Below are 25141 nucleotides of genomic sequence, written 5' to 3'. Positions count from 1 at the left end.
CGCCGACCATGCTGCCCGACTAAACTACAATCTTCTACACTTCCTGGGTCCGTATCCTTCTATTCCCATCCTATTCGTGTATTTGTCAAGATGCCCCTTAAACGTCACTATTGTCCCTGCTTCCACCACCTCCTCCGGTAGCGAGTTCCAGGCACCCACTACCCTCTGTGTAAAAAATTTGCCTCGTACATCTACTTTAAACCTTGCCCCTCGCACCTTAAACCTATGCCTCCTAGTAATCGACCCCTCTACCCTGGGAAAAAGCCTCTGACTATCCACTCTGTCTGTGCCCCTCATAATTTTGTAGACCTCTATCAGGTCGCCCCTCAACCTCCGTCGTTCCAGTGAGAACAAACCGAGTTTATTCAACCGCTCCTCATAGCTAATACCCTCCATACCAGGCAACATTCTGGTAAATCTCTTCTGCACCCTCTCTAAAGCCTCCACATCCTTCTGGTAGTGTGGCGACCAGAATTGAACACTATACTCCAAGTGTGGCCTAACTAAGGTTCTACACAGCTGCAACATGACTTGCCAATTCTTATACTCAATGCCCCGGCCAATGAAGGCAAGCATGCCGTATGCCTTCTTGACTACCTTCTCCACCTGTGTTGTCCCTTTCAATGACCTGTGGACCTGTACTCCTAGATCTCTGACTGTCAATACTCTTGAGGGTTCCACCATTCACTGTATATTCCCTACCTGTATAAACCTTCCAAAATGCATTACCTCACATTTGTCCGGTTTAAACTCCATCTGCCATCTCTCCGCCCAAGTCTCCAGACAATCTAAATCCTGCTGTATCCTCAGACAGTCCTCATCGCTATCCGCAATTCCACCAACCTTTGTGTCGTCCGCAAACTTACTAATCAGACCAGTTACATTTTCCTCCAAATCATTTATATATACTACAAACAGCAAAGGTCCCAGCACTGATCCATGCGGAACACCACTGGTCACATCCCTCCAATTAGAAAAGCAACCTTCCATTGCTACTCTCTGCCTTCTGTGACCGAGCCAGTTCTGTATCCACCTTGCCAGCTCACCCCTGATCCCGTGTGACTTCACCTTCTGAACCAGGGGATAAGGGAACCAAAACAGTTCACGGTTTTCCGGGTGCTGTCAGATGGAAGTTTGGACTTTATGATTGCCGGTTGGCGGGGGGAGAGGGGGGCGACTGAGAGGGGTAATGGCCGTGAGAAGGGGGGGGGGGCGGGTACTGGAGGGGGCACAAGAAAGGGACTGAAGGAGCGCATGGAGGGTTGGGGGGCCTGAACTGGGGGACGGGGGGGGGGGGGGGGGGGGTGAATTGAAAGGTAGGCCCCCGTAGCGAGGTATCACATACTTATGCGTGTTGGGTGGGAGTGGCCCTGTGTTGGCGCCGGGATTCCCCCTTACGGACTGGCTGGCATCCCCCCCCCACCCCGTTGAACCCCGTACCCCTCGGGGAAATGAAACCCCTTATCGCGAAAGAGTGGCGGATGGGATCGATCCATCCTTGAGGCGAATGTTTGACACCTCTCTTATCCGTCTCTGCGTCTAGGAGTTGCGAGATTCTTCTCATTCAGGAGCTGACGGACGAATTCCTGGTAAGGAGCTCTCCCCACCCCCCCCCCCCCCCCCCAAACCCGTAGCGGCTCCCGGATAAATTCCCATGCGCCATTAACAATACGGTGGGAGGGGCTTGCTCACAGCTGATGAAAATGGCGGCACTCCGTAACCTGACATCATCACTTCGGATAGAGTCGTAATCCAGATTTCCCCCCTCCCACTGTGAGGCAGCGGTGCTAACCCACTGTGCCCCCGTGTCGCCCGCGCTCTCAGTGCAGACCCTCCGATACGGCGGCATTCCTTCAATACCTCTTAAAAAAAAATTTTAAGTCCCCGATTCTTTTTTTTTTCCAATTTAGGGTTGCCAATTCACCTTACCCTCCACATCATTTTGGTGAATGCCAATTCTATTATTTAATTTGTAAAACTGAGAGGAAACAATTACTTTCCTCCAGGTGTAATTCCACGCACAAACAGGGATATGGTATATTAGAATAAACTTTATTACAGTATTAAACTAACTTTAATGTCAGGAAAGAAATAGCTATCAGTGACCAGTAAACCAAAGCTTATAAATGCAATGAATCACTTCTAACACCGAGTGCCATCTTTATCCCCAATCAAGCAAAACCCAGCTCAGGTCAAAACCCACTTTTAAAAACAGTTAGCAAACACAGGAATACTTGCTGTATCGAGATGCCTTGGAAAGATGTTCTATGTTCTATATCTTGGATTAGGATAAATGGTTGGCACAACATCGTGGGCTGAAGGGCCTGAACTGTTCCATGTTCCATGGCTTTGAGAGGAAGAGAGAGAGAGATCCTTCAGGAAATAGCCTGCAGATTCTTGTCCGTTTCAAACTACTGTTTAACCTCACAGCTTTTGGCAAAATGTTCTGTTCGCAGCCAAATCTAAACTGACTGACACAAAACCCTGACTGCTTCAGCCTCCCCCCGGCTCCTCGTGATCGTTGTCCCTCTCAAATCCCTGATTATGTAAGTTTAAACACATTGGGCAGGGTTCTCCGTAGGCCGACGCCGAAATCGCGAAACGCGATTGGGCGGAGAATAGGTTCTGACCCTAAAGTTGCGGCGGCCGCCGATTTGACGGCAAATCGCAATTCTCCGTCACCTCGACAGTGGCGTCAATGCGTCCCGGAACGCACGTGCAGTAAACATCGTTTGCATATCACCAGCGGGCCCGACCTGGTACTCTCCGGAGGCCTCCGCGATGCTCGCATCCAATGGGCCGAGTTCCCGACGGCACGGTTCCCTTGTGCTTTTAAAAGTGGCGGCTGAGGGAGAGAGAGAGAGAGGGTACGGAAAGTATCCAACATCGGCACGCTCCAGCATGACCAGTGCCATCTTGTTGGCTGGGATGAGCGTGTGCGGGGTTGTAATGTGTATGTACGGCTGCGGCCTGTCAGCCTCCCGAGTGTCCATCATGGACCCGGCGAATCCCGCACCGTTTCTCATTGGAATCGATTGTGTTCCGTGTGGCGCCGGTGCTAGCCCCTCCGCAGTCGCTGAAACGATCCAGGCTCGGTTTTGATGTTCTGCGTCGGCGTCAATGTCGGCGTCAACACTTAGTCTCAGAAACAGAGAATCGCGCCCAAAGTTTCTAATTAACTGCTCCCCAGAAGTCATAACAAAAATCCACTTTGACACATAAGCATAGTTTGAAACTAAGAATGGTCTCATTTTTACGGTGCTTTAATTACCCCTTCTGTAGCCACAGCGTCTGGCTGTCTTTTAAACCAGGACTTTTAAAAAGCTCACAACAGTAAATAGATACGCACACTAACCCAGGCTTTTCGCCTTAACTGCACAAGATTCAGATAAAACAATATATATCTTAAATTCCCACTCGTCATGCTTTGGTAAGGAGACCAATACCCCGTACGTACGCAAAGCTCCCTCCTCAAGTAGAGTCCCATTTGCCCAAATGTTGATATCATTATGGTGCACACGGAGGATGCCTGTCCCAAGAACTACTTCAGCTGGTAGGGGATCATAGATAGAAGGAGGCCATTCAGCCACTCAAGTCTGCGCTGACCCTCCGAAAGAACACCCGACCTAGGCGTGCCCCACCGACCCATTCCCGAAACCCAACCTTTGGACACTAAGGGACAATTTAGCACGGCCAATCCACCTAACCTGCACATCTTTGGACACTAAGGGACAATTTAGCACGGCCAATCCACCTAACCTGCACATCTTTGGACACTAAGGGACAATTTAGCACGGCCAATCCACCTAACCTGCACATCTTTGGACACTAAGGGACAATTTAGCACGGCCAATCCACCTAACCTTCACATCCTTGGACACTAAGGGACAATTTAGCATGGCCAATCCACCTAACCTGCACATCTTTGGACACTAAGGGGCAATTTAGCACGGCCAATCCACCTAACCTGCACATCTTTGGACACTAAGGGTCAATTTAGCACGGCCAATCCACCTAACCTGCACATCTTTGGACACTAAGGGACAATTTAGCACGGCCAATCCACCTAACCCGCACATCTTTGGACACTAAGGGACAATTTAGCGCAGCCAATCCACCTAACCTGCACATCTTTGGACACTAAGGGTCAATTTAGCACAGCCAATCCACCTAACCTGCACATCTTTGGACACTAAGGGTCAATTTAGCACGGCCAATCCACCTAACCTGCACATCTTTGGACACTAAGGGTCAATTTAGCACGGCCAATCCACCTAAGAGGAAAAAGGTGACTTATGTAAGGCTGAGGAAACAAGGTTCAGACAGGGCATTGGAGGGATACAAGATAGCCAGGAGGGAACTGAAGAAAGGGATTAGGAGAGCTAAGAGAGGGCATGAACAATCTTTGGCGGGTAGGATCAAGGAAAACCCCAAGGCCTTTTACACATGTGAGAAATATGAGAATGACTAGAGCGAGGGTAGGTCCGATCAAGGACAGTAGCGGGAGATTGTGTATTGAGTCTGAAGAGATAGGAGAGGTCTTGAACGAGTACTTTTCTTCTGTATTTACAAATGAGAGGGGTGATATTGTTGGAGAGGACAGTGTGAAACAGATTGGTAAGCTCGAGGAAATACTTGTTAGGAAGGAAGATGTGTTGGGCATTTTGAAAAACTTGAGGATAGACAAGTCCCCCGGGCCTGACGGGATATATCCAAGGATTCTATGGGAAGCAAGAGATGAAATTGCAGAGCCGTTGGCAATTATCTTTTCGTCCTCACTGTCAACAGGGTGGTACCAGGGGATTGGAGAGTGGCGAATGTCGTGCCCCTGTTCAAAAAAGGAACTAGGGATAACCCTGGGAATTACAGGCCAGTTAGTCTTACTTCGGTGGTAGGCAAAGTAATGGAAAGGGTACTGAAGGATAGGATCTCTGAGCATCTGGAAAGACACTGCTTGATTAGGGATAGTCAGCGCGGATTTGTGAGGGGTAGGTCTTGCCTTACAAGTCTTATTGAATTCTTTGAGGAGGTGACCAAGCATGTGGATGAAGGTAAAGCAGTGGATGTAGTATACATGGATTTTAGTAAGGCATTTGATAAAGTTCCCCATGGTAGGCTTATGCAGAAAGTAAGGAGGCATGGGATAGTGGGAAATTTGGCCAGTTGGATAACGAACTGGCTAACCGATAGAAGTGAGAGAGTGGTGGTGGATGGCAAATATTCAGCCTGGATCCCAGTTACCAGTGGCGTACCGCAGGGATCAGTTCTGGGTCCTCTGCTGTTTGTGATTTTCATTAATGACTTGGATGAGGGAGTTGAAGGGTGGGTCAGTAAATTTGCAGACAATACGAAGATTGGTGGAGTTGTGGATAGTAAGGAGGGCTGTTGTCGGCTGCAAAGAGACATAGATAGGATGCAGAGCTGGGCTGAGAAGTGGCAGATGGAGTTTAACCCTGAAAAGTGTGAGGTTGTCCATTTTGGAAGGACAAATATGAATGCGGAATACAGGGTTAACGGTAGAGTTCTTGGCAATGTGGAGGAGCAGAGAGATCTTGGGGTCTATGTTCATACATCTTTGAAAGTTGCCACTCAAGTGGATAGAGCTGTGAAGAAGGCCTATGGTGTGCTCGCGTTCATTAACAGAGGTATTGAATTTAAGAGCCGTGAGGTGATGATGCAGCTGTACAAAACTTTGGTAAGGCCACATTTGGAGTACTGTGTACAGATCTGGTCGCCTCATTTTAGGAAGGATGTGGAAGCTCTGGAAAAGGTGCAAAGAAGATTTACCAGGATGTTGCCTGGAATGGAGAGTAGGTCTTACGAGGAAAGGTTGAGGGTGCTAGGCCTTTTCTCATTAGAGCGGAGAAGGATGAGGGGTGACTTGATAGAGGTTTATAAGATGATCAGGGGAATAGATAGAGTAGACAGTCAGAGACTTTTTCCCCGGGTGGAACAAACCATTACAAGGGGACATAAATTTAAGGTGAAAGGTGGAAGATATAGGAGGGATATCAGAGGTAGGTTCTTTACCCAGAGAGTAGTGGGGGCATGGAATGCACTGCCTGTGGAAGTAGTTGAGTCGGAAACATTAGGGACCTTCAAGCAGCTATTGGATAGGTACATGGATTACGGTAAAATGATATAGTGTAGATTTATTTGTTCTTAAGGGCAGCACGGTAGCATTGTGGATAGCACAATTGCTTCACAGCTCCATGGTCCCAGATTCGATTCCGGCTTGGGTCACTGTCTGTGCGGAGTCTGCACATCCTCTCCGTGTCTGCGTGGGTTTCCTCCGGTGGCTCCGGTTTCCTCCCACAGTCCAAAGATGTGCGGGTTAGGTGAATTGGCCAATGATAAATTGCCCATAATGTCCAAATTGCCCTTGGTGTTGGGTGGAGGTGTTGAGTTTGGGTAGGGTGCTCTTTCCAAGAGCCGGTGCAGACTCAAAGGGCCGAATGGCCTCCTTCTGCACTGTAAATTCAATGATAATCTACGATTAATCTAGGACAAAGGTTCGGCACAACATTGTGGGCCGAAGGGCCTGTTCTGTGCTGTATTTTCTATGTTCTAACCTGCACATCTTTGGACACTAAGGGGCAATTTAGCACGGCCAATCCACCTAACCTGCACATCTTTGGACACTAAGGGGCAATTTAGCACGGCCAATCCACCTAACCTGCACATCTTTGGACACTAAGGGACAATTTAGCACGGCCAATCCACCTAACCTGCACATCTTTGGACACTAAGGGACAATTTAGCACAGCCAATCCACCTAACCTGCACATCTTTGGACACTAAGGGACAATTTAGCACGGCCAATCCACCTAACCCGCACATCTTTGGACACTAAGGGACAATTTAGCACAGCCAATCCACCTAACCTGCACATCTTTGGACACTAAGGGGCAATTTAGCATGGCCAATCCACCTAACGCGCACATCATTGGACACTAAGGGTCAATTTAGCACGGCCAATCCACCTAACCTGCACATCTTTGGACACTAAGGGGCAATTTAGCACGGCCAATCCACCTCACCACATCTTTGGACACTAAGGGGCAATTTAGCACGGCCAATCCACCTAACCCGCACATCTTTGGACACTAAGGGACAATTTAGCAGGGCCAATCCACCTAACTCGCACATCTTTGGACACTTAAGGGGCAATTTAGCACAGACAATCCACCTAACCTGCACATCTTTGGACACTAAAGGACAATTTAGCATGGCCAACCCACCTAACCTGCACATCTTTGGACACTAAGGGACAATTTAGCACAGCCAATCCACCTAACCTGCACATCTTTGGACACTAAAGGACAATTTAGCACGGCCAATCCACCTAACCTGCACATCTTTGGACACTAAAGGACAATTTAGCACGGCCAATCCACCTAACCTGCACATCTTTGGACACTAAGGGGCAATTTAGCACGGCCAATCCACCTAACCCGCACATCTTTGGACACTAAGGGGCAATTTAGCACGGCCAATCCACCTAACCTGCACATCTTTGGACACTTAAGGGGCAATTTAGCACGGCCAATCCACCTGACCTGCACATCTTTGGACAGTAAGGGGCAATTTAGCACGGCCAATCCACCTAACCTGCACATCTTTGGACACTAAGGGCAATTTATCGCGGCCAATTCACCTAACTTGCACATCTTTGGACTGTGGGAGGAAACCGGAGCACCCGGAGGAAACCCACGCACACACGGGGAGAACGTGCAGACTCCACACAGACAGTGACCCAAGCCGGAATCGAACCTGGGACCGTGGCGCCGTGAGGCAGCGGTGCTAACCCACTGTGCTGCCGTGCTAGCCAGGCCCAGAATTTATTGCCTTCCCCCAATTCCCCTTGAGAAACGGGTGGTGTGAGCCGCCACCTTTACACCCCCAGCGCCGTTAGGGAGGGAGTTGGCGGAGTTTCGGCTCCCCTCGCCAACCGAGCTAAGGATCACCCTACCCCCACCCAAACTGGCGTTGCACCTAAGCAGGAAATTGCTAAGAGACGGCAACAGGTTTGGAGAAAGTGTGGAGGAGGGGAAAGGAATGAGCAAAACGGGAAGGCTGATATTGGGCCGGGGGTTTGGAGACATTATTCCGAGGTTTCCCAGACCGAGGGAACAGACATCGGAAGTCGAAAAAAGTCCATTGGAATTCCCACAGGGCTCTGTAAGACTGTGAGGAAAAGTAAGAAATAGGGCCACGGTTTACTCAAACAGACTTTATTGATAACACAGTATTAAAATATCTTTAGCATCACGCCCAAAAATAGCTTACAATTACCCCTTAAAGAATACTACTCAATACAGTAAATACAATATACCCTTAACTGCTATCTTTATTCCCACTCAAACAGCAAGAAACCTCTCAATTCACCCTAAATACCAACAGCACAGAGGAATACTTTTACAGAGTTATTCTTTGAGAAAAAGATCTCTTGACACTGTTTTACAGAAAAGACCTAACTCTGGCCAGATCCACGCCGAAACCCGAGCCGTATGTCTTCAGGAGCTGCGTCAATCAGGAATCTTCTGGAATTCTTTTTTGAAGTGAATGCAAGGGTTGGATTTGTCGTTAACGGAGGAGGAGAGGCAACGATTGACGTGCCTTTGTTCGCAATTGAGGTTTCGGACTGAGGCCTGGGTAGGAACAAGTTTAAAGCTGCAAACAGTTCTGGTGGCTGTTTGATGCTTAACTGGGGTAAAAGTGTCCTTGACAGATCGTTCATTTGGGCCAGACCCCCCCCTTGTGGAACCTCGATCAGTGTTTTCATGTCAGTAGCAGCTTGCAATGATGTAAGGTTTGATTTAGTTACCACTGGTACACCTTGGGTCTTAGTTAACATCATTTCGAATTGTCCAGCTGGTGGCGCAGTTTGCTTGGAGAGTTCAGCTGATTTTTTAAAAACAGATTTGACGTCTCTTGTGCTATTGATTTGTGCCAGTAATTTGTTCTGGCATTTCATGGTGTCCATGTCACTTTCCAAAATACATTTTTCCTCCAGTAACTGGCAATTTTGACTTTTGATTTGCTCAATTTGATGTTGCAATTCTGCCACTTGAAAAGATAGCTGTATGAACCTCGAGGGTTTCATTTTCCAACAGTGCTCTAATTTCACCATGATGCTCAAGTTTGGATTTTGCCTCTCGTAATTCCTCAACCGCTGCTGCTAGTTGGTCTTTAGCGGACTGAAGCTCACGGTCGAATTTCGTTTTTGCAATTGCCTCTTGATGTTTTCGGAGCTGTGCCATTACTGCAGAAGACCATTTCATACGTCGTCCACCGTTTAACCGTGTGGTCTTACTCCATGCCTTCTTGAAAATGAAATGAAAATGAAAATGAAATGAAAATCGCTTATTGTCACAAGTAGGCTTCAAATGAAGTTACTGTGAAAAGCCCCTAGTCGCCACATTCCGGCGCCTGTTCGGGGAGGCTGGTACGGGAATTGAACCGTGCTGCTGGCCTGCCTTGGTCTGCTTTCAAAGCCAGCGATTTAGCCCAGTGTGCTAAACCAGCCCCTATTATCAAGGGACTTTGAAAATAGAGCAAACTGAAACTACAGACAGACCTGGCTCCCCCCCCCCCGCCCCCCCTTAGTGATATCATCTCTACCTTAAGCAGAAGGCATGCTCATGTCTCCTCCCACAGGATGTCCCATGACCTGGTTAGACAATCCCTCACCCTAGGGAATTCTCCAAAACAATATTCCATTAGCTCACTACCTGTAAAAAAAGGTAAATGGTCAAAATCAATGATTACCTCACTTTTACCACCCCCCCTTAATCACAGCCTTAGCAAACATCCCGGCTGTGTACATGAAAATGAAAATGAAATGAAAATCGCTTATTGTCACAAGTAGGCTTCAAATGAAGTTACTGTGAAAAGCCCCTAGTCGCCACATTCCGGCGCCTGTTCGGGGAGGCTGGTACGGGAATTGAACCGTGCTGCTGGCCTGCCTTGGTCTGCTTTCAAAGCCAGCGATTTAGCCCAGTGTGCTATTATCAAGGGACTTTGGGGATATCATATTTTGATTCAATTTTTGTGACAACTTCAGACAGTCCAAATTGTTTACAAATAAAAGATCCAAGATCATCCACTATATTGTCAATAGAAACATCCGGTACAGCCCAACCTCCCTTGCATGATGTGGGAAGCAGTTCTCTACCATTTGAAGGTTCTGAATCTATTTTAGGATTCATGTCCCCCATAAACTCAGCCTTACACCCAATTTCTGGGTCGTCGACTCCTTTTGTGTTTCTGTGTACACTACCGTGACTATTTTTTCAGTCCCGTTTTATTTTAGTTTCAACGATCGGCTCCTGATTGATTTAACACAGTCTATAAAAATGTCATAAGACTTTTAATGGGTGAAAAAGATATTTCTTACCCTAGTCTAGCCGTGGGTTCTGACTGTCTTCCGGGCCTCCTCCGATTATTCCCGAAGCTTCCGTCGTCGCCTGGGCCTCCTCCGAAGGTCGCATCAGTACTCCTCCCCTTTGCCGACTACGCCAAGTTGAAGGATTTCTACCATTCGGTTCCCAGCAGCACTTTGCGATTACTGGAACTCAGTAGAAATTTAAGTTAAAACTTCTCAGGTGCCAATAAGAATTTGTCTTCCATTGATTACAATTTGAAAGACATTTAAAAGGTAATTCGTAGTCAATTTGAAGCTTTCAAAAGAATTATCTGCTTGCTTAGGTAAACAGCTCAACAATAACTTTTAAAAGGTCAAAGTTTGAAAATGAAATATGAAAAAGAGAGAGAGAGAGACTTCAACTTCAAACCAACAAAACAAAAACTAACATTCTACCACTAAACCTAATGCAAAACTAATCAAAAACTAATCTAAAACAAAACTCAAAATGGCGAGCCGAAACTTCTATAGTTATACCCTTTCATTTCTGTCTTAAGTCATCTAAGCACACCCCAATATAATCCTAATTAGTTTGGGTTAGACTCAAAGACATTTGATTTGACGGCAAGCCGTCCATCTTCAATGTGTAACATTACTTCTATTTGTTGTGTATCTGCATATCTGTGTATGTTAAAGAATGCAATATGTTGCTTTATCAAAGCCATAATATGCTGGCTTGGCGATTGCAAATGACTTGCAAAACATAAATCAAAGTCTGTTTCAATTTAGCAAACTGAGTTATGCTGCTCCTATGAAATTGTTATGTTTTGAGAAAGTTGGAATCAAATATATATTTGATTCGATGTCTTATAAACTGTCCATTTTAAAACTACAGCAATAACCTAAAATGTTTCAGCCTTACAAGTTATGGAATGTGGTTCAGGCTATTGTCACAATGGAGCCTTCACCTTATCTTATCAGGCAATGTTGTTATGGGCCTTCTCTGTCCTTGGACACTGACTTGCTGTTCAAACTGTCTGTTTTATCAGACTTTGCTGCCACTTTAAAACTATGTAAAATGAATTTGCAGGATATGTGTCTCTTCAATCCTTAATTTACAACTGGGGCTTAATATTTACGCTTAAACAGCTATCTTTTACCTATATTAGTTGTATTAGAAATACCTGGCTTCCACACCTACCCTGTGCATCTTTTTATTTTTGGGTGGTGGAGGTGAGACCCACGCAGACATGGGGCGAACGTGCCCACACGGACAGTGACCCAGGGCCGGGATCGAACCTGGGTCCTCGGCGCCGATTTTTAACAAACTTACCAGCGGGTACAGAACCATCTCTCTATGCACGCAGCTTCAAACAGAACTGAACTGAAAATGCTTTTCCGAAAAACCTTAGCTTCGCCCACCATCATCTCCCCAAGCTGAAAACTAATGAGCTCCCCGGGGAATTCCCCCCCCCCTTAATCTAAACAAAACGGCATTAGCCCAAGCTTTTTTTTAAACAGAATTTTAGCGTACCCAATTCATATTTCCCCAATTAAGGGGCAATTTAACCTGGCAAATCCACCCACCCTGCAAACCTTTGGGTTGTGGGGGCGAAACCCACGCAGACACGGGGAGAATGTGCCAGCTCCACGCGGACAGTGACCCAGAGCCGGGAGTGAACCTGGGACCTCGGCGCCACGAGGCAGCAGGGCTAACCCACTGCGCCACCGCGCTGCCCGAGGCAAAGCTTTTTTGCGATGGGTAAATCTCACCTCCGGCTCCCAAGAGCTTTCAACCTCCGAATCTTTTTAAAACGTGACTCCAGCGGTCAAACACGCGCCAATTTTAATTAACCCTTACTTCGCCAGATACGTGCAATCCAATAGATCCCCGCTAACTTGCCGCTTTGTGCTTCTCCAAAAACCTTACCATCTTCACCCCCCCCCCCGCGACAGACGAGGAAGAAGGAGTTGGAGGCCAAAATCAGGGGCGACTTTACGAGGCTGATCGAGTTCCTGATCGAAGAGAGGGAGATCTTCCTGCTGCAACTGGACGAGGTGGAGCAGGCGGCCATTGAGGAGGTGGAAGCGGAGCGGCTGGACATGGGCGCCACCATTTTGGAGTTGGAACGGTCCATCGCCGACATCAAGAGCAAGTTGAACCGCCCTGTCCCATTGGAGGTGAAGGTGTGGGGGTGTATGTCGGGGTGGGGGGGGGGGGGGGGGGGGCGTGGTCTGGTCGGCTGTGAAGTGGGGGAACGCGGGTGAGGGAGGAAGACCGACGAGGCCCCTGGGTTTAGCACTGAGAGCTGCCTCGCAGCATAGATGCACCAACCCTTTCTCGCTGCGCCTCCGCCCAGAGGGGCTCCGTCACTCAGGAGTCTCCAAAGACCAGAGGGTGGCCCCTCACCGCTGAACAGGCAGCGGCACCCAAAGGGAGAGGGGGGGGGGGCGGTCAAGGATGGGGCGGTGGGATATTTAAGAATGTGGTGTAGCGTGGGGCAATTTCCTGGGGGCTGCAACTCAGTTGTGTCATTGAATGGTGATGTTTTACTCTGTATCTAACCCCATGCTGTACCTGTCCTGGGAGTGTTTGATGGGGACAGTGCAGAGGGAGCTTTACTCTGTACCTAACCCCGTGCTGTACCTGACCTGGGAGTGTTTGATGGGGACAGTGCAGAGGGAGCTTTACTCTGTACCTAACCCCGTGCTGTACCTGACCTGGGAGTGTTTGATGGGGACAGTGCAGAGGGAGCGTTACTCTGTATCTAACCCCATGCTGTACCTGTCCTGGGAGTGTTTGATGGGGACAGTGCAGAGGGAGCTTTACTCTGTACCTAACCCCGTGCTGTACCTGTCCCGGGAGTGTTTGATGGGGACAGTGTAGAGGGAGCTTTACTCTGTATCTAACCCCGTGCTGTACCTGTCCTGGGAGTGTTTGATGGGGACAGTGTAGAGGGAGCTTTACTCTGTATCTAACCCCGTGATGTACCTGTCCTGGGAGCGTTTGATGGGGACAGTGTAAGGGAGCTTTACTCTGTATCTAACCCCGTGCTGTACCTGTCCTGGGAGTGTTTGACGGGGACAGTGCAGAGGGAGCTTTACTCTGTATCTAACCCCGTGCTGTACCTGTCCTGGGAGTGTTTGATGGGGGCAGTGTAGAGGGAGCTTTACTCTGTATCTAACCCCGTGCTGTACCTGTCCTGGGAGTGTTTGATGGGGGCAGTGTAGAGGGAGCTTTACTCTGTATCTAACCCCGTGCTGTACCTGTCCTGGGAGTGTTTGATGGGGGCAGTGTAGAGGGAGCTTTACTCTGTATCTAACCCCGTGCTGTACCTGTCCTGGGAGTGTTTGATGGGGACAGTGTAGAGGGAGCTTTACTCTGTATCTAACGCCGTGCTGTACCTGTCCTGGGAGTGTTTGATGGAGACAGTGTAGAGGGAGACCTACTCTGTATCTAACCCCGTGCTGTACCTGTCCTGGGAGTGTTTGATGGGGATAGTGTAGAGGGAGCTTTACTCTGTATCTAACCCCGTGCTGTACCTGTCCTGTGTGTGTTTGATGGGGACAGTGTAGAGGGAGCTTTACTCTGTATCTAACCCCGTGCTGTACCTGTCCTGGGAGTGTTTGATGGGGACAGTGTAGAGGGAGCTTTACTCTGTATCTAACCCCGTGCTGTACCTGTCCTGGGAGTGTTTGATGGGGACAGTGTAGAGGGAGCTTTACTCTGTATCTAACCCCGTGCTGTACCTGTCCTGGGAGTGTTTGATGGGGACAGTGTAGAGGGAGCGTTACTCTGTATCTAACCCCGTGCTGTACCTGTCCTGGGAGTGTTTGATGGAGACAGTGTAGAGGGAGCGTTACTCTGTATCTAACCCCGTGCTGTACCTGTCCTGGGAGTGTTTGATGGGGACAGTGTAGAGGGAGCGTTACTCTGTATCTAACCCCGTGCTGTACCTGTCCTGGGAGTGTTTGATGGAGACAGTGTAGAGGGAGCTTTACTCTGTATCTAACCCCGTGCTGTACCTGTCCTGGGAGTGTTTGATGGAGACAGTGTAGAGGGAGCTTTACTCTGTATCTAACCCCGTGCTGTACCTGTCCTGGGAGTGTTTGATGGGGACAGTGTAGAGGGAGCGTTACTCTGTATCTAACCCCGTGCTGTACCTGTCCTGGGAGTGTTTGATGGGGACAGTGTAGAGGGAGCGTTACTCTGTATCTAACCCCGTGCTGTACCTGTCCTGGGAGTGTTTGATGGAGACAGTGTAGAGGGAGCGTTACTCTGTATCTAACCCCGTGCTGTACCTGTCCTGGGAGTGTTTGATGGAGACAGTGTAGAGGGAGACCTACTCTGTATCTAACCCCGTGCTGTACCTGTCCTGTGTGTGTTTGATGGGGACAGTGTAGAGGGAGCTTTACTCTGTATCTAACCCCGTGCTGTACCTGTCCTGGGAGTGTTTGATGGGGACAGTGTAGAGGGAGCTTTACTCTGTATCTACACCCCATGCTGTACCTGTCCTGGGAATGTTTGATGGGGACAGTGTAGAGGGAGCTTTACTCTGTATCTAACCCCGTGCTGTACCTATCCTGGGAGTGTTTGATGGGGACAGTGTAGAGGGAGCGTTACTCTGTATCTAACCCCGTGCTGTACCTGTCCTGGGAGTGTTTGATGGGAACAGTGTAGAGGGAGCTTTACTCTGTATCTAACCCAGTGCTGTACCTGTCCTGGGAGTGTTTGATGGGGACAGTGTAGAGGGAGCTTTACTCTGTATCTAACCCCGTGCTGTACCTGTCCTGGGAGTGTTTGATGGGGACAGTGTAGAGGGAGCTTTACTCTGTATCTAACCCCGTGCTGTACATGTCCTGGGAGTGTTTGATGGGGACAGTGTCGAGGGAGCTTTACTCTGTACCTAACCCCGTGCTCTACCTGTACTGGTAGTGTTTGATGGGGACAGTGTAGAGGGAGCTTTACTCTGTATCGAACCCTGTGCTGTATCTGTCCTGGGAGTGTTTGATGGGGACAGTGTAGAGGGAGCTTTACTCTGTATCTAACCCCGTGCTGTACCTGTCCTGGGAGTGTTTGATGGGGACAGTGTAGAGGGAGCTTTACTCTGTATCTACACCCCATGCTGTACCTGTCCTGGGAATGTTTGATGGGGACAGTGTAGAGGGAGCTTTACTCTGTATCTAACCCCGTGCTGTACCTATCCTGGGAGTGTTTGATGGGGACAGTGTAGAGGGAGCGTTACTCTGTATCTAACCCCGTGCTGTACCTGTCCTGGGAGTGTTTGATGGGAACAGTGTAGACGGAGCTTTACTCTGTATCTAACCCAGTGCTGTACCTGTCCTGGGAGTGTTTGATGGGGACAGTGTAGAGGGAGCTTTACTCTGTATCTAACCCCGTGCTGTACCTGTCCTGGGAGTGTTTGATGGGGACAGTGTAGAGGGAGCTTTACTCTGTATCTAACCCCGTGCTGTACATGTCCTGGGAGTGTTTGATGGGGACAGTGTCGAGGGAGCTTTACTCTGTACCTAACCCCGTGCTCTACCTGTACTGGTAGTGTTTGATGGGGACAGTGTAGAGGGAGCTTTACTCTGTATCGAACCCTGTGCTGTATCTGTCCTGGGAGTGTTTGATGGGGACAGTGTAGAGGGAGCTTTACTCTGTATCTAACCCCGTGCTGTATCTGTCCTGGGAGTGTTTGATGGGGACAGTGTAGAGGGAGCTTTACTCTGTATCTAACCCCGTGCTGTACCTGTCCTGGGAGTGTTTAATGGGGACAGTGTAGAGGGAGCTTTACTCTGTATCTAACCCCGTGCTGTACCTATCCTGGGAGTGTTTGATGGGCACAGTGTAGAGGGAGCGTTACTCTGTATCTATCCCCGTGCTGTACCTGTCCTGGGAGTGTTTGATGGGGACAGTGTAGAGGGAGCTTTACTCTGTATCTAACCCCGTGCTGTACCTGTCCTGGGAGTGTTTGATGGGGATAGTGTAGAGGGAGCTTTACTCTGTATCAAACCCCGTGCTGTACCTATCCTGGGAGTGTTTGATGGAGACAGTGTAGAGGGAGCTTTACTCTGTATCTAACCCCGTGCTGTACCTGTCCTGGGAGTGTTTAATAGGGACAGTGCAGAGGGAGCTTTACTCTGTATCTAACCCCATGCTGTACCTGTCCTGGGAGTGTTTGATGGGGACAGTGTAGAGGGAGCTTTACTCTGTATCTAACCCCGTGCTGTACCTGTCCTGGGAGTGTTTAATAGGGACAGTGCAGAGGGAGCTTTACTCTGTATCTAACCCCGTGCTGTACCTGTCCTGGGAGTGTTTGATGGAGTCATTGTAGAGGGAGCTTTACTCTGTATCTAACCCCGTGCTGTACCTGTCCTGGGAGTGTTTGATGGGGACAGTGTAGAGGGAGCTTTACTCTGTATCTAACCCCGTGCTGTACCTGTCCTGGGAGTGTTTAATAGGGACAGTGCAGAGGGAGCTTTACTCTGTATCTAACCCCGTGCTGTACCTGTCCTGGGAGTGTTTGATGGAGTCATTGTAGAGGGAGCTTTACTCTGTATCTAACCCCGTGCTGTACCTGTCCTGGGAGTGTTTGATGGGGACAGTGTAGACGGAGCTTTACTCTGTATCTAACCCCGTGCTGTATCTGTCCTGGGAGTGTTTGATGGGGACAGTGTAGACTGAGCTTTACTCTGTATCTAACCCCGTGCTGTACCTGTCCTGGGAGTGTTTGATGGGGACAGTGTAGAGGGAGCTTTACTCTGTATCTAACCCCGTGCTGTACCTGTCCTGGGAGTGTTTGATGGGGACAGTGTTAATGGAGCTTTACTCTGTATCTAACCCCGTGCTGTACCTGTCCTGGGAGTTTTTGATGGGGACAGTGTAGAGGGAGCTTTACTCTGTGTGGTAGTATGCATTAGGGGTCATGTGGGACTGAAGCCATGATGTCATTGGCTGACAGATCCCGGGTCCTGGTTGGACGTTGACCTCTAGCTCCGCCCTGAAGGCGGAGTATAAGTACCTGGAGTCCTCCCCCGCAGTCAGTCTACTACTGAACTGCGGGGGAACAGTCACGCTTAATAAAGCCTCATCGACTTCACTCTATTCGTCTCTCGGAGTCTTTGTGCGCTACAATTTATTAAGCGTGACTAAAAAGGACTATGGAGCTCAGGATCATCCCGGAATGCCTGAGGATCAGCCCCCACGCAGTGAATGCAGCAGCAGTTTTCAAGCACTGGCAGACTTGTTTTGAGGCCTACCTCAGAACGGCCTCCGGCCGGGTCACAGAAGACCAAAAACTACAGGTCCTGCACTCGAGGGTACGCACGGAGATTTTCTCCCTCATCGAAGACGCAGAGGATTTCCAGACGGCATTTGCAGCACTAAAAAGTCTCTATGTCCGCCCAGTAAACCAGATCTACGCACGCTACCAACTCGCAACGAGACGGCAAAGTCCCGGAGAATCGATGGACGAATTCTACGCCGCGCTACTAATTTTAGGACGAGCCTGCAGCTGCCCGTCGGTGAACGCAAATGAACACACGGACATGTTAATGCGCGATGCTTTTGTGGCAGGTATGAACTCCACCCAAATCCGCCAAAGACTTCTAGAAAAAGAGTCGCTAGGACTCTCAGAGGCCCGGGCCCTTGCAGCCTCCCTAGACGTGGCCGCGCGAAATACCCGCGCCTACGGCCCCGACCGCGTGGCAGCCCATTGGGTTCCGTACGTACCCATCGCGACAAACCCACCCCCCCCCCCCGGACACCCCACAGGCTTGCGCGGTCCAAACGCCAAGTCGCACCGGGGCCACCCGCTGCTATTTCTGCGGCCAGGCGAAACACCCCCGGCAGCGCTGCCCGGCCCGCGCAGCGATCTGTAAGAGCTGCGGGAAAAAGGGCCATTTCGCGGCTGTGTGCCGGTCCCGCGAGGTCGCCGCTGTCCCGGGAGAACAGGGAGCCCTGCACGCCGCTTACGCTCCCCAACCCCCCCTGCGCCCCATGTACGACCCGCAGGCGCAGCCGCTCTGGGTCCCGACCACCGCTCTCCCCGGAGAACAGGGAGCCCTGCACGCCGCTTACGCTCCCCAACCCCCCCCCCCCGCGCCCCATGTATGACCCGCCGGCGCTACCACTTTGGGTCCCGACCACCGCTCTCCCCGGAGAAGAGGGAGTTCTGCGCGTCTCTAACGCCCCCCAAACCCCCACCCCCCGCCCCACATATGACCCGCCGGCGCTACCAATTTGGGTCCCGACCACCGCTGTCCCCAGAGAAGAGGGAGCCCCGCGCGTTCCTAATGCTCCCCAACCCCCCCAGCGCCCCATGTGCGACCCGCTGATGCCGCCATTTTGGGTCCGGCCACCACGAGGGGAGGAGGGGCGCCGCCATCTTGGACCACCCCAGACCTGTATGACGCATGGGGGCGGCCATTTTGTCCACCCCCGCCGCCATCTTGTGACCCCCCAGCCATGTGCGATGCATGGGGGCAGCCATTTTGTTCACCCCCGACGCCATCTTGGACGGCAACAACGGACCCCAGTGTCGACGGCTCCACGGGGTTCGAAGAAGACGCTCAAGCATTACGATCACGTCTGGCCTCAATGACGCTGGACCAAGCTCGGCCCCGGACACTCCAGACGACGACAACAACGGTGCTGATAAACGGGCACGAGACACCTTGCCTGGTCGACTCCGGGAGCACGGAGAGCTTTATCCACCCCGACACGGTAAGACGCTGTTCTTTGACCACCCATCCCAGCGCACAAAAGATTTCCCTAGCTGCAGGATCCCACTCCGTACAGATCAAAGGCTTCTGCATAGTTACCCTAACGGTGCAGGGGAGGGAGTTCAAAAACTACAGGCTCTACGTCCTTCCCCAACTCTGCGCCCCCACATTACTGGGATTAGATTTCCAGTGCAATCTGCAGAGCCTTACCTTCAAATTCGGCGGCCCAATACCCCCACTCACTATCTGCGGCCTCGCAACCCTCAAGGTGCAACCCCCGTCCTTGTTTGCAAACCTCACCCCGGATTGCAAACCCGTCGCCACTAGGAGCAGACGGTACAGCGCCCAGGACCGGACCTTCATTCGGTCCGAAGTCCAGCGGCTACTAAAGGAAGGCATAATCCAGGCCAGCAATAGTCCCTGGAGAGCACAGGTGATAGTAGTAAAGACAGGGGAGAAGCAAAGGATGGTCATAGACTATAGCCAGACCATCAACAGGTACACACAACTAGATGCGTACCCTCTCCCCCGCATATCCGACATGGTCAATCGGATTGCCCAATATAAAGTCTTCTCCACCGTGGACCTCAAGTCCGCCTACCATCAGCTCCCCATCCGCCCAAGTGACCGCAAGTACACAGCCTTCGAGGCAGACGGGCGATTATACCATTTCCTAAGGGTCCCATTTGGCGTCACAAACGGGGTCTCGGTCTTCCAACGAGAGATGGACCGAATGGTTGATCAACACGGGTTGCAGGCCATGTTCCCCATATCTCGACAATGTAACCATCTGCGGCCACGATCAGCAGGACCACGACGCCAACCTCCAAAAATTCCTCCAGACCGCTAAAGCCTTGAACCTCACGTACAACGAGGACAAGTGCGTTTTTAGCACCAACCGGCTAGCCATCCTGAGCTACGTAGTGCGCAATGGGATAATAGGCCCCGACCCCGAACGTATGCGCGCCCTCATGGAATTTCCCCTCCGCACTGCTCAAAAGCCCTGAAACGCTGCCTGGGGTTCTTTTCATATTACGCCCAGTGGGTCCCCCAGTACGCAGACAAGGCCCGCCCCCTAATACAGACCACGACCTTCCCTCTGTCGACAGAGGCTTGCCAGGCCTTCAGCCGCATCAAAGCGGATATCGCAAAGGCCACGATGCGCGCCATCGACGAGTCCCTCCCCTTCCAGGTCGAGAGCGACGCCTCCGACGTAGCTCTAGCGGCCACCCTTAACCAAGCGGGCAGACCCGTGGCCTTTTTCTCCCGAACCCTCCACGCTTCAGAAATCCGCCACTCCTCAGTGGAAAAGGAAGCCCAAGCCATAGTGGAAGCTGTGAGACATTGGAGGCATTACCTGGCCGGCAGGAGATTCACTCTCCTCACGGACCAACGGTCGGTAGCCTTCATGTTCGATAATGCACAGCGGGGCAAAATCCAAAACGACAAGATCCTAAGGTGGAGGATCGAGCTCTCCACCTTCAATTACGAGACCTTGTATCGTCCCGGAAAGCTGAACGAGCCGTCCGATGCCCTATCCCGCGGCACATGTGCCAACGCACAAATAGACCGTCTCCAAACCCTCCACGAGGACCTCTGCCACCCGGGGGTCACTCGGTTCTACCACTTCATCAAGTCCCGCAACCTCCCATACTCCTTAGAGGAGGTCCGTACAGTCACAAGGAACTGCCACATCTGCGCAGAGTGCAAACCGCATTTTTTCAGGCCGGATGGTGCGCACCTGATCAAGGCTTCCCGTCCCTTTGAACGCCTCAGTCTCGATTTCAAAGGGCCCCTCCCCTCCACCGACCGCAACATATACTTCCTTAATGTGGTGGACGAGTACTCCCGCTTCCCATTCGCCATCCCCTGCCCCGACATGACCGCGGCCACAGTCATTAAAGCCCTGAACACCATATTCACACTGTTCGGTTGCCCCGCATACGTCCACAGCGACAGGGGGTCCTCTTTCATGAGTGACGAGCTGCGCCAGTTCCTGCTCAGCAACGGGATAGCCTCGAGCAGGACGACCAGCTACAACCCCCGGGGGAACGGGCAAGTAGAGAGGGAGAACGGCACGGTCTGGAAGACCGCCCTACTGGCCCTATGGTCCAGGGACCTCCCAGTTTCACGGTGGCAGGAGGTCCTTCCGGACGCCCTCCACTCCATCCGGTCACTACTGTGTACTACCACTAACCAAACGCCTCCTGAGCGCCTCCTTGTCTTCCCCAGGAAGTCCTCCTCTGGAACGTCGCTGCCGACCTGGCTGGCGGCCCCAGGACCCATCTTGCTCCGAAAGCATGTGCGGGCGCACAAGTCGGACCCGTTGGTCGAGAAGGTTCGCCTCCTCCACGCGAACCCGCAGTACGCTTACGTGGAGTACCCCGACGGCCGACAGGACACGGTCTCCCTGCGAGATCTGGCGCCCGCCGGCAACACACACACCCCCCCGACACCAATCACCCAACCCCCCCTTCCTGCCACCGCCGCACCCCGCGACCGCCCCCTTCCCAGGAGGATCAGTCCCCCACCCAGGCCCGACCAGGAATGAAGCCCAAGCTGAAACCGTAAGGCTCCCGGAGACGACAGCACCGGAACAAGCACCACCACCACCACCGGGGCCGAGGCGATCGACACGGACGACCAGACCGCCCGACCGACTCGTGGCGTTGATCTAACAGTACAATATGTGGACTTTTAACGTGAACATTTTGTCTTTTCCTGACGATTACTGTAAATAGTTTGAAACAAAAAAAAAAACCTTGTACATACTGTAATAACATGCGAAAGTTTTCCTCCCAGGACCAGCCTTGTAAACCCCTACCACCATGCGAGGCATCACCCCGCCGGGTTCATTTTTAACAAGGGGTGAATGTGGTAGTATGCATTAGGGTTCATGTGGGACTGTGAAGCCATGATGTCATTGGCTGACAGATCCCGGGTCCTGGTTGGATGTTGACCTCTAGCTCCGCCCTGAAGGCGGAGTATAAGTACCTGGAGTCCTCCCCCGCAGGCAGTCTACTACTGAACTGCGGGGGAACAGTCACGCTTAATAAAGCCTCATCGACGTCACTCTATTCGTCTCTCGGAGTCTTTGTGCGCTACACTCTGTATCTAACCCCGTGCTGTACCTGTCCTGGGAGTGTTTGATGGGGACAGTGTAGAGGGAGATTTACTCTGTATCTAACCCCGTGCTGTACCTGTCCTGGGAGTGTTTGATGGGGACAGTGTAGAGTGAGGTTTACTCTGTATCTAACCCCGTGCTGTACCTGTCCCGGGTGTGTTTGATGGGGACAGTGGAGAGGGAGCTTTACTCTGTATCTAACCCCGTGCTGTACCTGTCCTGGGAGTGTTTGATGGGGACAGTGTAGAGGGAGCTTTACTCTGTATCTAACCCCGTGCTGTACCTGTCCTGGGAGTGTTTGATGGGGACAGTGCAGAGGGAGCTTTACTCTGTATCTAACGCCGTGCTGTACCTGTCCTGGGAGTGTTTGATGGGGACAGTGCAGAGGGAGCTTTACTCTGTATATAACCCCATGCTGTACCTGTCCTGCGAGTGTTTGATGGGGACAGTGTAGAGGGAGCTTTACTCTGTATCTAACCCTGTGCTGTACCTGTCCTGGGACTGTTTGATGGGGACAGTGTAGAGGGAACTTTACTCTGTATCTAACCCCGTGCTGTACCTGTCCTGGGAGTGTTTGATGTGGACAGTGTAGAGGGAGCTTTCATCTGTATCTAACCCCGTGCTGTACCTGTCCCGGGAGTGTTTGATGTGGACAGTGTAGAGGGAGCTTTACTCTGTATCTAACCCCGTGCTGTACCTGTCCTGGGAGTGTTTGATGTGGACAGTGTAGAGGGAGCTTTACTCTGTATCTAACCCCGTGCTGTACCTGTCCTGGGAGTGTTTGATGGGGACAGTGTAGAGGGAGCTTCACTCTGTATCTAACCCCGTGCTGTACCTGTCCTGGGAGTGTGTGATGGGGACAGTGCAGAGGGAGCTTTACTCCGTATCTCCCAAAATCTAACCTATTGATACAGGAGGCCATTCGGCCCCTCCCATCGGCACCCACCCTCCCCGCTGTGTTGAGCGTCCATGCGAGATTGCGTCCGCTCTGATGTAAATGTAACTTCTCCCTTCTCTCCTTTCCCCAGGAACTGTTGGACACCATTTCTCAGTAAGTCACCCCGCACCTTATTGCGTCTGATCCGGTGGGGCTTGGGGAGGGGGAGGGAGGGGGGGGCTGGGTGGGGGGGGGGTGGTCGTTATCCGCCCGACCGAGTTTGGGTGACAATGGCCCACACACGCACCCAATCTGTCTCTGCGAGGGAACCACGTGCAACATTCGGCTTTTACCGCCCCCTCCCCCCCCCTCCCCCTTCTTCCCCTCCCGTCAATCCACCACCACCCAACCCGCCCAAACCCAGCAACCAGGGATGGGCTTGAGCTGCCAACCTTTCCAGCGCCACCCATTCTGAAAGAAATCGGGCAGCAACTTCGCACAAGTGGCTTCACAGCTCCAGGGTTCCAGGTTCGATTCCGGCTTGGGTCACTGTCTGTGCGGAGTCTGCACGTCCTCCCCCGTATATTCATTGGAGTTTAGGAGGTTGAGGGGAGATCTAATAGAAACTTACAAGATAATGAAGGGCTTAGATAGGGTGGACGTAGGGAAGTTGTTTCCATTAGCAGGGGAGACTAGGACCCGGGGGCACAGCCTTAGAATAAAAGGGAGTCACTTTAGAACAGAGATGAGGAGAAATTTCTTCAGCCAGAGAGTGGTGGGCCTGTGGAATTCATTGCCACAGAGGGCGGTGGAGGCCGGGACGTTGAGTGTCTTTAAGACAGAAGTGGATAAATTCTTGATGTCTCGAGGAATTAAGGGCTATGGAGAGAGAGCGGGTAAATGGAGTTGAAATCAGCCATGATTGAATGGTGGAGTGGACTCGATGGGCGTCATTGGGACGAGGCCCATCTCTTTGACCCCAGCCTCTCGCTGGGCCCATCTCCGAGAGGGGGCAGGGAAGAGTCCCTCCCGCCACCTCAGAGCGTTGACTCGATTAAAAATTATCCGAATTTTGAACGCCTCGCTCGGGACAAACAATCGGCGCTCACCCCCCCTGCGCCCCCACCCCCCTCTTCCCCTGCCCCCGCCCCCAAACCGTGCGGACCTAGTCAATCCGAACGTGCGCTTCCTGCACGTCTCTGGTATCACCTCCGCACATCTCTCCGCACACCTTCGACGGTGCGCGTTTTAATGAGGGGCGGCCCTCTCTTTTTGCCCGCTTGCGAAGCCGGGGGTCGCGAGGGCGGTTTGGCTCGTCCCTGTCCCCTCCCCCCCCCCCCCCGCCCCCACGGGGCCCGTTGACCGGCCCCCCCCCCCCGTCCTGGGGAGTCGACGTTTTTCTGTAACCATGTCCTCTCCGCTCTTTCCTCCTCCCCACCCCCTCCTCCCCATCCCCCTCTCCGCCGCAGTCCCGTTCCCGAGGCGGGGAAGGCCTCGGCACCGAACCTGCCTCCGTCCTGGGACGTGTTCTCCGGGCCCCTTCAGCTCATCGCGTGGAAAAGGATGCTGGACATTGTCGATCCAGGTACCCAAATTCTCTCTTTATTGTTTCACGGAGAGGGGGTGGGGAGGGGGGGGGGTGCTCATGGGCGAGGCCCAATCTTTGTCGCCCGGTTCTGTCAGCCGAGCGCCTCGGTCGGTCGATCTCGGAGAGAGGGGTGGGCGGTTGAGACTCGGCCACGTGTCTGTGCGGGCCGGACAGAGATAGGAGCTCCCCACCCCAGAGCATTAGCCTGCGTCCCTCAATTGCTAGGCCCCGCGACATTACCACAGCACCACCGTCTCCCTCCTGAACACACGGCGTTCCGAAGATTAACATGGAGGGATGAACTCAGTGGATCGGAAAAAGCAAATGGTCTCTCTATCCAGTTATTATTTACTCGTGAGTGTGTGAGTGAGAGTGTGTGAGAGAGAGAGTGTGTGAGTGAGAGAGGGTGTGTGAGAGAGAGAGAGTGTGTGAGAGAGAGTGTGTGTGAGAGAGAGTGTG

General features: G+C 51.7%; 1 protein-coding gene across 1 annotated transcript in view; it reads left to right on the top strand.

Annotated features, from left to right (window-relative positions):
- The window catches only part of LOC140402863 (zinc finger protein RFP-like), a 40027-nt gene extending 14987 nt beyond the window's left edge, over window positions 1–25040 (top strand). Inside the window, exons 3-7 of the mRNA XM_072490488.1 lie at window positions 1544–1589; window positions 12323–12547; window positions 23246–23268; window positions 24564–24679; window positions 25024–25040. Of these exons, the coding sequence (XP_072346589.1) occupies window positions 1544–1589; window positions 12323–12547; window positions 23246–23268; window positions 24564–24679; window positions 25024–25040 (427 nt within the window). The remainder of the gene's footprint in view (window positions 1–1543; window positions 1590–12322; window positions 12548–23245; window positions 23269–24563; window positions 24680–25023) is intronic.
- Window positions 25041–25141: the final 101 nt, after the last annotated feature.

The sequence above is a fragment of the Scyliorhinus torazame genome, chromosome 26 (genome assembly GCF_047496885.1).
Source record: "Scyliorhinus torazame isolate Kashiwa2021f chromosome 26, sScyTor2.1, whole genome shotgun sequence".
Taxonomy (NCBI): Eukaryota; Metazoa; Chordata; class Chondrichthyes; order Carcharhiniformes; family Scyliorhinidae; genus Scyliorhinus; species Scyliorhinus torazame.
Note: the sequence above shows the minus strand (reverse complement) of the source record. Positions and strands in the feature narration are given on the sequence as shown.